This window comes from Sapajus apella, unplaced genomic scaffold (genome assembly GCF_009761245.1).
Source record: "Sapajus apella isolate SASKATOON/1434 unplaced genomic scaffold, GSC_monkey_1.0 scaffold97, whole genome shotgun sequence".
NCBI lineage: Eukaryota > Metazoa > Chordata > Mammalia > Primates > Cebidae > Sapajus > Sapajus apella.
This window is the reverse complement of record NW_022437037.1, coordinates 2,168,190-2,180,610: the sequence shown is the minus strand read 5'-3', so window position 1 is coordinate 2,180,610 and position 12,421 is coordinate 2,168,190. Positions and strand designations below refer to the sequence as shown.

Below are 12,421 nucleotides of genomic sequence, written 5' to 3'. Positions count from 1 at the left end.
AAAAAAAAAAAAAAAAAAAAAAAAAAAAAAAAAGAAAAAAGACTTTCAAATATGCGATAAAATATTGATAGTGGTACTCCACAGTGTAAAATTATAGATGTTTCCCACTTTTCTTTGCTTAACTGTACTTGCTAATTATTTAATTTTATTTTGAGACAAAGTCTCACTCTGTCACCCAGGCTGGAGTACAGCAGCATGATCTCAGCTCACTGCAACCTCCACTGCCCAGTTCAAGTGATTCTCGTGCCTCAACCTCCCAAGTAGCTGGCATTACAGGCGTGAGCCATCGTGCCCTGCTGGGTTTTTTTTTTTTTGTATTTTTAGTAGAGATGGAGTTTCGCCATGTTGGCCAGCTGGTCTTGAACTCCTGATCTCAAGTGATCTGCCCACCCTGGCCTCCTAAAGTGCTGAGATTACAGGTGTGAGCCACCGCACCTGGGTGCTAATTTTTTAAAAATGAAAATGCACAAAACAGGCCTTGGAGAAATGTTTACACCTATGCACACACAGGTACCCTCTATATCCATGGGTTCCATATCTATGGGATTCAACCAAACTCAGGTTAAAATATTGAAGGAAAAAAAAGCATCTGTAGTGAACATATACAGACTTTTCTCTTTTCATCATTCTCTAAACAATATAGTGTACCGGATTGGGCATGGTGGCTCATGCCTGTAATGCTAGTACTTTGAGAGGCTGAGGCGGGTAGATTGCTTGAACTCAGGAGTTTGAGAGCAGCCTGGGCAAAATAGTTAGGCCCTGTCTCTACAAAAATTAGCTGGGTATGGTAGTCCCAGCTACTCAGGAGGCTGAGGTGGGAAGATCACTTGAGCCCATGTTTATAACACTTCACTGCAGCCTGGGTGATAAAGTGAGACCCTGTCTCAAAAAAGAAAAAATAACCAATACACTATAACAATTTTGTAGCATTTACATTTGTATTAGGTATTATAAGTAGTCTAGAGATGATTTAAAGTGACAGAAGATGTGCATAGCTTATATGCAAATATGATGCCACTTTATAGCAGGAACTTGAGCATCGGTAGATTTCGGTATCCTTGGGGATTCCTGGAACCAGTCTCCCAGGAATATCAAGGGACAACCGTATATATGATATACATATATATGAAATATAAAAATACATAAATATAAAAATATTTTTAAAATGTTCTTTTTTCTGAATACAAAATAATACATGTTGGACCAGAATAATAAAAGCAGTAAAAACTGCCCGCAATCCCAGTGCCCACAGTTACTCTGAGGCCTGTGCTGCCGGGCTGCTCTGAAGGTACATACCACTCTCCCAAGCTCAGGCCTGCACAGAACCCTGGGCTCATACCTCCCACATGTGTGAATGCCTCCCAGCCGTCAGAGGAGCTCACAGTCAGCAGGGAATCCTTCCAGATCACTTGAGCATCCCTCCTGTTCCTTCCTGCCTGGGACTGTCAGCCCTCTGCTAGCTGACTCGTCATAAGTTTATCATTTGACTTTCCTCCTAGCATGTAAACTCCCCGGGGGGCAGGGCCTGTGGCTGGTCATCTTTGTCACCCTGTCTCACACACAGCCCACAGAAGTGCCTGATGAACCAAGCTGATCAAATCCCAAATTGACTGGTAGATCACGCCCCTCTGACATAGAAGAGGCGGCCCAAAGGGAGCACGCCATCGGCTGCCACCTGGAACCCCATGCAGAGTCCAGACGCCTGGGAGGAGAGCCCAGTACCTTGATGGTTGCCAGACTCAGGAGGCTGCAGGATTTGGGAAGCAGGGAAGTGAGGTGATTCGTGTGGACGATCAGCACCTGTGTGGAGAGATGTGGGGCCATGTTGGGCTGAGGAAGAGCAGCAGACAGCACAGGCTAAGGGCGTGGGAGCCAGCCTAGCACCCTGCCATGCCCAGCCATCTTGCTCTCCCAGACACCATGACAGGGGTCAGGAGGATGCAAGTCAGAATCGTGAACTCTCCCAATCTCATGGGGAATCTGATGCCTTTCCTTAAAATCTGGATCTTCAAGGGTGAAAGAGACCTTAGAGGTCTAAATCTTCCTTCCATACTGAGAAAGGATCCCCCTGCAGCCATTCCTGATCATAACCTTCCCAGCACAAGCATCTTCACGTGGAAAATAGAGAATAATAAAGTGCCTGCCTCCCAGGGCTGCCATGATGTTAAACAAGCTCATGTGTAAAACGTCCAGGGCTGGCACAGGGGCCAGGGCTCAATCCAGGTCATCTGTGGCTATTTTTCTTAGGCATCAATAGCCGCCTAATACTTCCAGCACAGACTGGGCACAGTGGCTCACGCCTATAATCCCAGCACTTTGGCAGGCTGAGGCGGGTGGATCACTTGAGGTCAGGAGTTCGAGACAAGGCTGGTCAACATGGTGAAACTCCATCTCTACTAAAAATACAAAAATTAGTTGGGTGTGGTAGTGGGCAGTTGGGTGTGGTAGTGGACACCTGTAATCTCAGCTGCTCAGGATGCTGAGAAGAAGAATCATTTGAACCCAGGAGGTGGAGGTTTCAGTGAGCTGAGATTGTGCCATTGCACTCCAGCCTAGGTGACAAGCAAAGTGTCCGCCTCAAAAAAACAAAACAAAACAAAAAACCCCACACACTTCCAGTGCCAAGGAGCTCACTAGTCTGTTGACATAGAACACTTTTTTTTTTTTTTTTAACATATTCTCATTTAGATACTTCACTTAGAGTGCTTCTATCCATCTGCATTCAAAGCTGCAATGCTCTGCTGAAAAATCATTCACTCCCCTCGGAATCTCTCCTGGGTGACCAGAATAAAAGGAGTGAGTTTCTGTTATTATTAACACCAGGGTTCATCAGCCTTTACTACGTGGCAGGCATTATACTCAGCATATTTCTATCTCTAGCTTTCTACCACTCATTTAATTCTCATTTAATTCTCATAGTGTCTCTGAGAGAGGAGAACTATGAATGTCTTCATTTCACAGATGAAGAAACAGAGAAGTAAGAGTTTAAGGAAGTTGCCCAAGTCATGAAGCCAGTGAAGGCAGAGTCAGAATGTGACATGGGGTGGGGGGGGTCCAACCCCAAAGCCTACTCTCCTGTCTCCTATGCTGCTGTAGGCCAAAAGCATAAGAAACAGGGAGAAAGGAGGTGTCTGTGCAAGAAAGACAGCTCCTCAAAGTCTCTTGAAGGTTCAAACAAACATGCCATAAGCAAGTTTCCAAAGATGAAGCTCCTTCTCACCTTCTTCTGCAGAACTTTGCATGTTGCAAAAGCTCCAAAGGGAATCTAAGATAAGATAAAGAAGAGTAAGTTTCTCCCATCTGTCGATTTGTGGCTTGTTCTCTGAGCGGCATTCACGTGAGGAAGAGGGGGCAGGAAGTGAACAAGGGCAAAACCCTGCAGCAGGCGGCAGTGCTGAGCCCAGGGGCAAGGCTGGTGGGCAGTGGTGCTGGGGATGTGGCCAGCCCTTCTCTCAGTCAGATGGCAGGAGACTGCCCTGCCCCACCCACCCTGTCCCCATCGTGAACCCCTTCAGGGTTGGAGAATGCCAGGCCCTTCCAGCACCCTGAGAGTCTGTAGGTACATTTTCCACTTCGACTCCTTGTCGTTTGGGAACTATATTATGTTGAGGCCAAAAGATCATCTCAATGCTTTTGGACAAGAACAAAATCTAAGGAAATATCTCGTGACTAGTGCTTCTGGCCTTTCTAAAGCCCCAGTCCACCTCTGTCTTTCCTAGGGACACATGAACCAAGAAAATGGGACAGATCCAATTCACAGCCCGACATGGTGCTCAGTTTACCTCTGAGAGCTCACATTTAGAGATGTCGAGAATGTCATCTGCCCCAGCTTCTTTTGCCTAAGGATAAAAATAATTTTTAAAAAGTATTAAAACAAAACATCCTTGCAGAGTAGACAAACCAGGCAAAGAACATACACTTAAGCAGCTGCAAAGGACCACAGACACTATCTGGTTCCACTGGTACATTTGGCAGGTGAGCCGGTGACCCCTGCTTTCCTGGAGCTTGAGGCCCAGAGGGATGAGGGACTGAAAAGCAATGACAGTGCACCCAGTCTACAGGGGAGATGCATCCTTAGCAGGGGCCTCATCTGTTTTCTTTTATCTATGTCAAATTTCTTTTGTGGGTGGGGGAGGCAGACGGGAGGGAGCATGCTTGTTGGGGGCAGTGTGGAACCCTACTCCACACGGACAGAGGAGGAGCTGGGGTAGAGTGAGAGGAAACCCACTTTCCCTCACCAGGCACATCTGGTACTCCAGGCGTTTCCGAGCCTCCTCACTGGGTTTCCGCTTCCGGAAGAAAAGCGGCATCCTTCCCTTTTCCCAGAGCAATCTTTCAGACCCTGGAGTACAGAAGAGAAGTTACAGCCTGGAAAATTTGTCACAGCCCCCAACAGCCGGGACAGGTAGTACAGTAACACAGAGCATGCAGCCGGTCTCCTGGACCATGAGTTCCATGGAGGCAGGGGCTGCGTCTTTCTAGTGAGTTCCAAGGAGGCAGATGCCTAGTCTTTCTAGAGAGTTCCACGGAGGCAGTGGCCACGTCTTTCTAGTGAGTTCCATGGAGGCAGGGGCCGAGTCTTTCTAGTGAGTTCCAGGGAGGCAGGGGCCACGTCTTTCTACTAAGTTCCATAGAGGCAGGGGTTGTGTCTTCCTTGTGAGTTCCATTGGGGGCAGGGGGTGCGTCTTTGTAGTGAGTTCCATGGGATCAGGGGTTGCATCTTTCTAGTGAGTTCCATGGGGTCGGGGCTGTGTCTCTCTAGTCCTGCCTGTGCCCTGATTCCACAGCAGGCACTCAGTACTCCTTGTTCTTTGTTGAATAAACATTAAGCAGCAGGATGAGGTGGAAAGGGACAGACACAAGACAGATGACCTGGGTTAGGGCCCACGTTTGCCACCAATCCACAGTGAGGCCCTGGTATTATCCTTTCCCCATTCTGGGGAAACTCAGAGAAGTTTCCTCAGGCACTTTCCAAGGCTGTTCTTTGAGGACTCTAACAGACTCTGTCAGTGAATCACTTCCAGCCCCCAAACACTGTCAGAGCAGGATCAGCAGGACCAAAACAAAACCAGTCAGAACCTCAGGGAGCTCAACTACATCACGACCAAAGAGACCTCTGCGGAGAATACAAATTAAAAAGCAATCCTCAGCTTACCAACCTCAGTTGTTATTCTCACCATATCCCTTTTTAAAGTGAAGAAACAGGCTGGGTGTGGTGGCTCATGCCTGTAATCCCAGCAATTTGGGAGGCCAAGATGAGTGGGTCAGTTGAGCCCAGGAGTTCGAGACCAGCCTGGATAACATGGCAAAATCCTGTCTCCACTAAAAATACAAAAAGTAGCTGGGCATGCTGATGTGCACCTGTAGTCCCAGATACTTGGGAGGCCGAGGCACAAGAATCACTTGAACCCAAGAGGTGGAGGTTGCACTGAGCTGAGATCGTGCCACTGCACTCCAGTCTGGGTGACGGAGGGAGACTCTGTCTCAGAAAATAATAATACACACATACCATACACACATAAAGTGAAGAAACAGATGCTTTTTAAGTTCAGTGGCCTGGCTGTCCAGCCTGGATTACAGAAAAGCCAGCCTGGAACCCTGGTCTCTCAAGTCCTGACCTGTGAGATTTGCCTGACTCCTCGGTGCTCACATAACTTGGCACATACCAACTACACTGTCCTGAACTCAGAGCCAGGTGCTCACTGCCTGCCCAGGGCCTGCACAGTGTCTGTAAATATCAGAGCTGGGTAAGTGATGGCAATGGGCCAGGAAGCAATCACCCAGGGAAATTGCACGGTGAGCAGCACAGGCTTTGGGATGAAATAGAACTGGTTTGAATCTGAGATCTGCCACCCACAACTGCAGAGATCATCTTGGTTTATGTCTTATGGCCTCAGTGTCCTCATCTGTAAAGTGTGGGTAACCACGCTACCAACACTGGCTTCTGTGAGGATCTAATGACTTCACGTATCTCAAGCGCATAGTACAACAGTACCTGGAGCACAACGAGTGCTCAATAAATGTTAGCCACAAAGCACCCCACATGCAACCAACAGTCTAGCAGACTCAGGGCCTGCTAGAGGAGCTAGGGAGAAGACAGTCATGGGAGGAGATGCAGTTGAAGAAGACATACACCCAGTCCTCAGACGGATGGGCAGAGATGGCAGCTCTGCACCCACAGGGGGCAGGGCTGTCTGGGGAGGCAGCCAGGCCTGCAGAGCCAGCTCAGGCACCTCTTGCCATCCCACCTGCCTGCAAGGATGAGAAATGGTTTGAAAACAGCCCTCCCCCATCCCTCCCTGATGACCAGCATACCCTTCTGCTCCCTAGCCACTAACCCTCCTGCACCCCCCTCCCCCTCCCCACTTCCTCCCAACTACCATCGTTCTCCCACCCCTCCCAGAAGATCAGCTCTTTTCAGACTGCTTTTTCACATGCCTGTCCCTCCCTCTCCGACATCCAGCCCAGAAGCAGGGCGAGGGCCACACCCATACTTCCTGGGCTAGGGTGAGCAGTGGCTGACCTAGCTTTGTGGATGAAGGGGTCCCCCACGTTGGGACCCGCGGGCAGGTCGATCACTTGGAGGGCTTGGTCACGAACTCGCGGCCGCAGACCACCCGGCATGGGCCGGGCGGAGCCGGAGTCTGGTCTCCTGCAAACGCAGGTGCTGGGGACAAAAACTCAGAATCTCAGAAAGTCAGGCAGATCGGGATGACGAAGTCTGAGGCTCTCGGAACCACGGACTCTCAGAATGAAGAGCGGGACTGGATTTCCACATAAACAGACTGTTTTGATAACTAAAGTGCACACACTCGAGGGGGCAGGGGTCGCTGCGGTACTGGGGTTCCGGAATGGGACTACGGACTCTTCAGGGGAGGGGCGGGGCTCTGGGATTGGGTGACAGGGACCGGGGTGACACTCACGATAAAGGATATGGGAAACAGCTAGGCCTGGGATCTCGGGAGCAACCCCTCTTCTCAGACTTTTCCGAAGCAAACTACCCGAACCCCCTTTCGGAATCTTCAGCTTCGGCGCACCGCGGTGCCCGGGTTTGCCAGCCGTCAACCTCAGGCGCATGCCCACAACAAACATGGCGACAAGGGCATCCCTGGAAGGCTGGGCAGTGACGACAGTTCTCGCGAGTGCCGAGTTTTCCTACCTATATCCGGCGTTGTCTGCGCGATTTCCGGTCTTTCGGCTTTCGGCTCGGAGGAGGCGAAGGTGCAACTCTTCGGTCGTCCCGAATCCGGGTTCATCCGACACCAGCCGCCTCCACCATGCCGCCGAAGTTCGACCCCAACGAGATCAAAGTCGGTGCGTGCTCTAGTTGTGGCTGGGGCTGCGGGATGCAGCATCCCTCGGCCCCGCCGCGCGTGGAAAGATTTCCCATGTGGGGCTCTAAAGCCCCTGCCTCCTAGAGGCCTTTCTGGTGCTGCGCCGTCCCGGCCAAGCCTCAGCCTTTCTGGGCCTTAGCTTCTCCACGTGTAAGTGGGAAGGGAGGACCGGACCACCTGTGGCGGCTTGGGAACCCGCACGCCTCAGGGTAAGGCTTGTCTCCGGGCGTTTAGCCCCACTGGCCTGGGTTCGCAGGCGACGGGGCTCTCTCCACGCCTCCCCGGTGTGAGGTTCGGAGCTGCTCACCCCGAGGGATTAGCGGGTGGCCAGCCTCTCGCTTGGTGCCGTTTCGAGAAGAGGCAGAGGGGGTGGTGTGTCCAGCCCCGGAAAGACGCTGAGAGGGTTGTGGCTCGGGGGCTCCCTCTGCGGAGACACTAACCCTTTTTTCCCCCCCAGTATACCTGAGGTGCACTGGGGGTGAAGTCGGTGCCACTTCTGCGCTTGCCCCTAAGATCGGCCCCCTGGGTCTGGTAAGTAATCCCCGCCAAGGGGCATTTCTTTATTTAGAGCAGTGTTAAGCGCCGGCTCGTGGAGTCACGACTGTGCCAGAGGTGCCGTCATGGCTTGGACTGTCACCCTTCACCAGGCCTAAGCCACTGAACTAGTGTTAGGTACCTTAGGAAGATCGTGAGTGGAAAATCGAACCCGGTGCCTTTAAACTGTAATTACCTCCACATGTCTCCACTGCTGCTTTGGTGTTCGTGAGGGGTGGGCCCAAGTGAGTTTGGAAGTCCGGAGTGGCTTTGTGACATCGGGCAGCCAATATCTGTATTTCGTTAGGGAAGTGGGCATGGCATTGTTAGGGAGATTAAATGGGGTAGGAGTGAAAATCCAGTGAGCATTTCCAACTGTGTTGTAGAAATAAACCTAGCGGTTGACGTGACAAGCTGTGCCTCATGTCTACAGAGCAACTGCCAGCTTCCCTGTCATTCTGTACTTGGATTTCCCTGGATTTCATTAGGACTTTGCCTAATCCCTGCACAGTGGTCCCCTGTCCCAAATGCTCTTTCCCATTGGTCTTTCTTAGCCTGCATCTTTGACCCTTAGCTCAGCTGGCACTTAAGGGACACTTAGCCTATTGTTTAGGCTAAAGGTTAATAGAGAAGAATTTCCAAGTAGCAAATGTCCATACTCCCAGGCAGGTGGATGTGGGTGGTCTGACATGGGAGCCTAGTCTCTTGAAAGCTCCCTAGGTGATTCTAACGTCACCAGGGCTGAAAATACCCCTCCTTAAAGCACATAGGCACTTATGAGGGGGTCTAGGCTCCATTGTTGCCGAATCTGTAGCTTACAGTCCTGGACAACACAACCCCGTCCCCCAATTTATGCTGTGGTGATAGCTGTGCTCCTATTGGGAGGGTATCCTTAGGTACTTGAAATGGCTTCCTTTGTTGCCAAGTGGGAAGTGGTGGACAGGCTTCAAGGCTGTGGTTCATCTATGGACACCCATGTTGATTACATGCCTTTATTTCTACAGTCTCCAAAAAAGGTTGGTGATGACATTGCCAAGGCAACGGGTGACTGGAAGGGCCTGAGGATTACAGTGAAACTGACCATTCAGAACAGACAGGCCCAGGTATTTACTTGTGTGCTTCCTGAATAGAGTATTTCTGCCACCAGTGGTGAGCTGAGAGTAATTTTACCTTGTTGGGGAGGCTTTGTCAAGAGCACAGACCTAGGGCAAAGGCTTGGATGGTGAGGCCCGTGATTTTTGAGAGCCACTGTGCATGCAGTATTCATTGGAGGTGGAGTAGTTGATTTACTCAAAAATCTCTTCTGCAGATTGAGGTGGTGCCTTCTGCCTCTGCCCTGATCATCAAAGCCCTTAAGGAACCACCAAGAGACAGAAAGAAACAGAAAAACAGTGAGTTGTCTTTTTCCTAGTTTGGTTTTGGTAATGGTTTGTGAGATGTTTGATATACATGGCCATGTTTTCCCTTGAAGGAAATCTGAGGTTGACGTGGGTTTTTGGTGTTGATTGGTTAAGGCTGCTAGAGCCAGGCAGTATCAAAATGCCATGTAGGCCTGGTGCGATGCATCACGTGAGGTCAGGAGTTCAAGACCAGTTTGGCCAACATGGTGAAACCCCATTTCCACCAAAAAACAAATACAAAAATTGGCCTGGCATGGTGGTGCACGACTGTAGTTCTAGCTACTTGGGCGGCTGAGGCAGGAGAATCGTTTGAACCCGGGAGGCAGAGGTTGCAGCAGTGAGCCAAGAGTGTGCTACTGCACTCCAGTCTGGGTGACAGAGTGAGACTCTGTCTCAAAAGTGCCATGTAGTCCCTGTGTGGGGCAGGCCCCAACCAGTTTATGTGGGAGGAAGATGTCAGCAACAGTGACTTATAATCAGGAGGCCAAATAGAACTGGCAGGTACTGGGTAGTTTAACTGTCCCCAGTAATTTAAGCTTGTCATTTCTCATCTCTCAAAGTTTCTGCCACGTCAGTTTTGTGAAGGCTTCGTTTTGCCCTTAGCCACCCGCCACTGCACCTGACCAGGTCTCTGTTGGCTGGTGCAGTCCAGTGGTGAGCTGATAGTAAACCCCAGCTTAGGAAACAGGGTTGTTCTGCATGTGGATGACCCTGTGCCGAAAGCATGGGAACAGCCTAGAAATGAGATGAAGGACTCTTGATCTGCTTTGGCTTCAGACTGTAACAAAGCTTTTGCTGTTTCCTCTTTTCTGCAGTTAAACACAGCGGGAATATCACTTTCGATGAGATTGTCAACATTGCTCGACAGATGCGGCACCGATCTTTAGCCAGAGAACTCTCTGGTAAGAGCAGGATGACATGTAACTGCTGTAACCTGTACTTGTATGAGTGGTTAACACTCTTCCCACTTGAAGGGTACTCAGTGAGACCCAAGATGGGGTGCAGAGTTTTCTGCGATTGAAAGAATGGATGTTTAATCTGGGCATCAAGGACCCATGGAAGCTTTGCATTCAGGGCTGTGACTAGATGGAGCTCTGAACTCTTATCAGAGGAACAGTAACATCATTGTTTCCATTGCCTGCTATGAAACCCTTAAGTATCTCCCAGTATCTGAGGATTGTAAGGGACTGAGCCAGCACCTCCAGTGCCATCATTTCTTTCCTAAAGGAACCATTAAAGAGATCCTGGGGACTGCCCAGTCTGTGGGCTGTAATGTTGATGGCCGCCACCCTCACGACATCATAGATGACATCAACAGTGGTGCTGTGGAATGCCCAGCTGTAAGTGACTTCTGCTTCACTTGTTGCAATAGGGGCAAAAGGGGGACCATCCAGGGTATTCATGGAGATTAGGAAGTTTTGGAAATGGTTACTGGTGGAGTTAGTTAGGAGATAATCTTTTTACTTTACCTTATTTACTGATTTTTTTTTTTTTTCCCTTTTCCCACAGAGTTAAGAAGCATAAAGGAAAATATTTCAATAAAGGTCATTTAACAACTGGTGGATTTTTTGGTGTGGTGTCTTCCTTGACGGAGCTAGCTCCTTTGCGGGGCGGTCAGTGGAGTCAGGGTGGCAGAACCTGCGGAGAAGAAGCACCTTGTGGGTAACAAAACTGCCCTGTATGGGCTGGGCTGAGCTCAGAAAGGAAGCACTTGACTGTTCATGAGGCTTTTCCTAAGAAATGCTCTAACAAAACCTGCAGTTCAACACAAACATATGGGGAGTGCAGCTCTCCATCCCCGGCCACCTGAAGCTATGAGTGGGTTGGGGGCCCAGGACCCATTTTGCTATCGCCATTCCAGTGCACAGCCAGGGCTCAGAACCAATGATGCAACAAACCTGACCAGCACTCATCCTTTGGTCCTGTGAAAGTGAGGTTCCAGTCATCTGTTGGAGTGACTAAACTGTTCTTCCAGCCTTTTCTCTGAATTCACTTGGATTAAAGTATTTTCTGCTGTCTCATCTTCCCACTGTTCTGTTCTTCTGATCTACTTGTAGAGCCTGTGCTCGTCACTCCCTTTTGCTCTGGGATGAACCCTGCAACTCCTGAGTAGTGTGAAGCACCAGCTGGGAGAGGATTCTGGATACTGGAGTAAAGGGAGTTGGAAATGGTTGCCCCAAGAATGGAGTTTCCCCCATATGACTCATTTTCTTTGCACATTAATTTTTGCTAGTGGTCTCTTTTAAGTCAGTGCTTTTATGTCACCCGAAGTTGGAGAACTGACTTAAGTGTAAAGAACTACCTGAGTCCCCTGAGATACAGGATTCTATTTTGGGTGCAGTGGTTTGTTCCTATACTCAGCACTTTGGGAGGCTGTGGCAGGAGCATTCCTTGAGGTCAGGAATTAAGACCAGCCTGGGCCACATAGCCAGACCTTTACTCAGGAGTGGAGGCTTCAGTAAGCTATGTATGACCTGTACCACTGCACTCCAGCCTCAGTGATGAGAGTGAGGGACTGGCACAAAAACATTCCATTCCAGTGTCCTAGAAGGAACCGTACCAGCTCAACAAGTTAACAGTAAATAACACAGTAAGCATGCCAAAGCCAAAAATCTGGAGTTTTAGTACAAAGGGAATGTTGTACCGTTCTCCATGAGGGAGGGAGGAGGAAGAGCCTGGGGCAGTGTATGCCTCACCTGCCTGAGTCCAGCATGGCTGTCACATCTCCCCATTCTGGGTGCTTCCTACTCCATGGAAAGGGATGTGTCTCAGTACATTAGCAGCATGCTCTACCCTCAACCCCAGTAGCCTCTGGGTGAGATCTTTCTAACAGCAACAAGCTCTACAAAGGCTAGGCCTGGCTGTGGTTTTCTGAGTTCTGGAATATTAAGGAACGTTCCCCACTTTAAGGAGATTCTGGTATTTAATAGTTGGCTCTAGAATCCCTTTTCTCACTTGTATTTACACCTCCACTTGCCCCAAATTTGGTGGTTTTTCAGTCATTTCTGGCCAATGCTCTTAAGTTATTTCACAACATTTCTCTTTACCTCCAGGAGAAACTAGCTGCACTGCCCAAAGACTTGGCTTTGATGTAGGAACCAAGTTCTTTACTCATGGATTTGGTCACTTACTCCAAATAAACTCAGGTTTCTA

The 12,421-nt window shown here is 49.5% G+C and overlaps 2 protein-coding genes and 1 non-coding gene across 10 annotated transcripts in view; 2 read left to right on the top strand and 1 right to left on the bottom strand.

Annotated features, from left to right (window-relative positions):
* Positions 1–7,115, bottom strand: part of LRSAM1 (leucine rich repeat and sterile alpha motif containing 1) — a 50,850-nt gene extending 43,735 nt beyond the window's left edge. For 4 of the 7 annotated variants that reach the window (XM_032257299.1, XM_032257302.1, XM_032257301.1 and 1 more), the window contains exons 1-5: positions 6,924–7,115; positions 4,239–4,342; positions 3,783–3,839; positions 3,221–3,265; positions 1,723–1,800 (exon numbers count right to left, since the gene is read on the bottom strand). In XM_032257299.1, coding sequence (XP_032113190.1) covers positions 1,723–1,800; positions 3,221–3,265; positions 3,783–3,839; positions 4,239–4,342; positions 6,924–7,092 — 453 coding nt within the window. In that variant the 5' untranslated portion in view covers positions 7,093–7,115. Of the gene's footprint in view, positions 1–1,722; positions 1,801–3,220; positions 3,266–3,782; positions 3,840–4,238; positions 4,343–6,438; positions 6,668–6,923 lie in introns of all 7 variants that reach the window. The other 3 variants (XM_032257303.1, XM_032257305.1, XM_032257304.1) reach the window with 2 other exon arrangements.
* Positions 7,116–7,166: 51 nt separating this feature from the next.
* On the top strand, positions 7,167–10,832 carry RPL12 (ribosomal protein L12). Of its 2 annotated transcripts, none has more exons than XM_032257315.1 (7): positions 7,167–7,314; positions 7,792–7,865; positions 8,873–8,971; positions 9,178–9,259; positions 10,084–10,170; positions 10,496–10,608; positions 10,778–10,832. In XM_032257315.1, exons 1-7 carry the CDS (start codon positions 7,278–7,280, stop codon positions 10,781–10,783), a joined length of 498 nt encoding a protein of 165 aa, XP_032113206.1. In that variant the 5' UTR covers positions 7,167–7,277; the 3' UTR covers positions 10,784–10,832. The 2 variants fall into 2 exon arrangements, 1 of the variants encoding a protein (XP_032113206.1); XR_004262380.1 differs by having other exon boundaries at positions 7,197–7,543.
* Positions 9,875–10,004, top strand: LOC116536059. The gene has a single exon (XR_004262459.1). It is a non-coding gene; the product is annotated as a small nucleolar RNA SNORA65 (small nucleolar RNA).
* Positions 10,833–12,421: the final 1,589 nt, after the last annotated feature.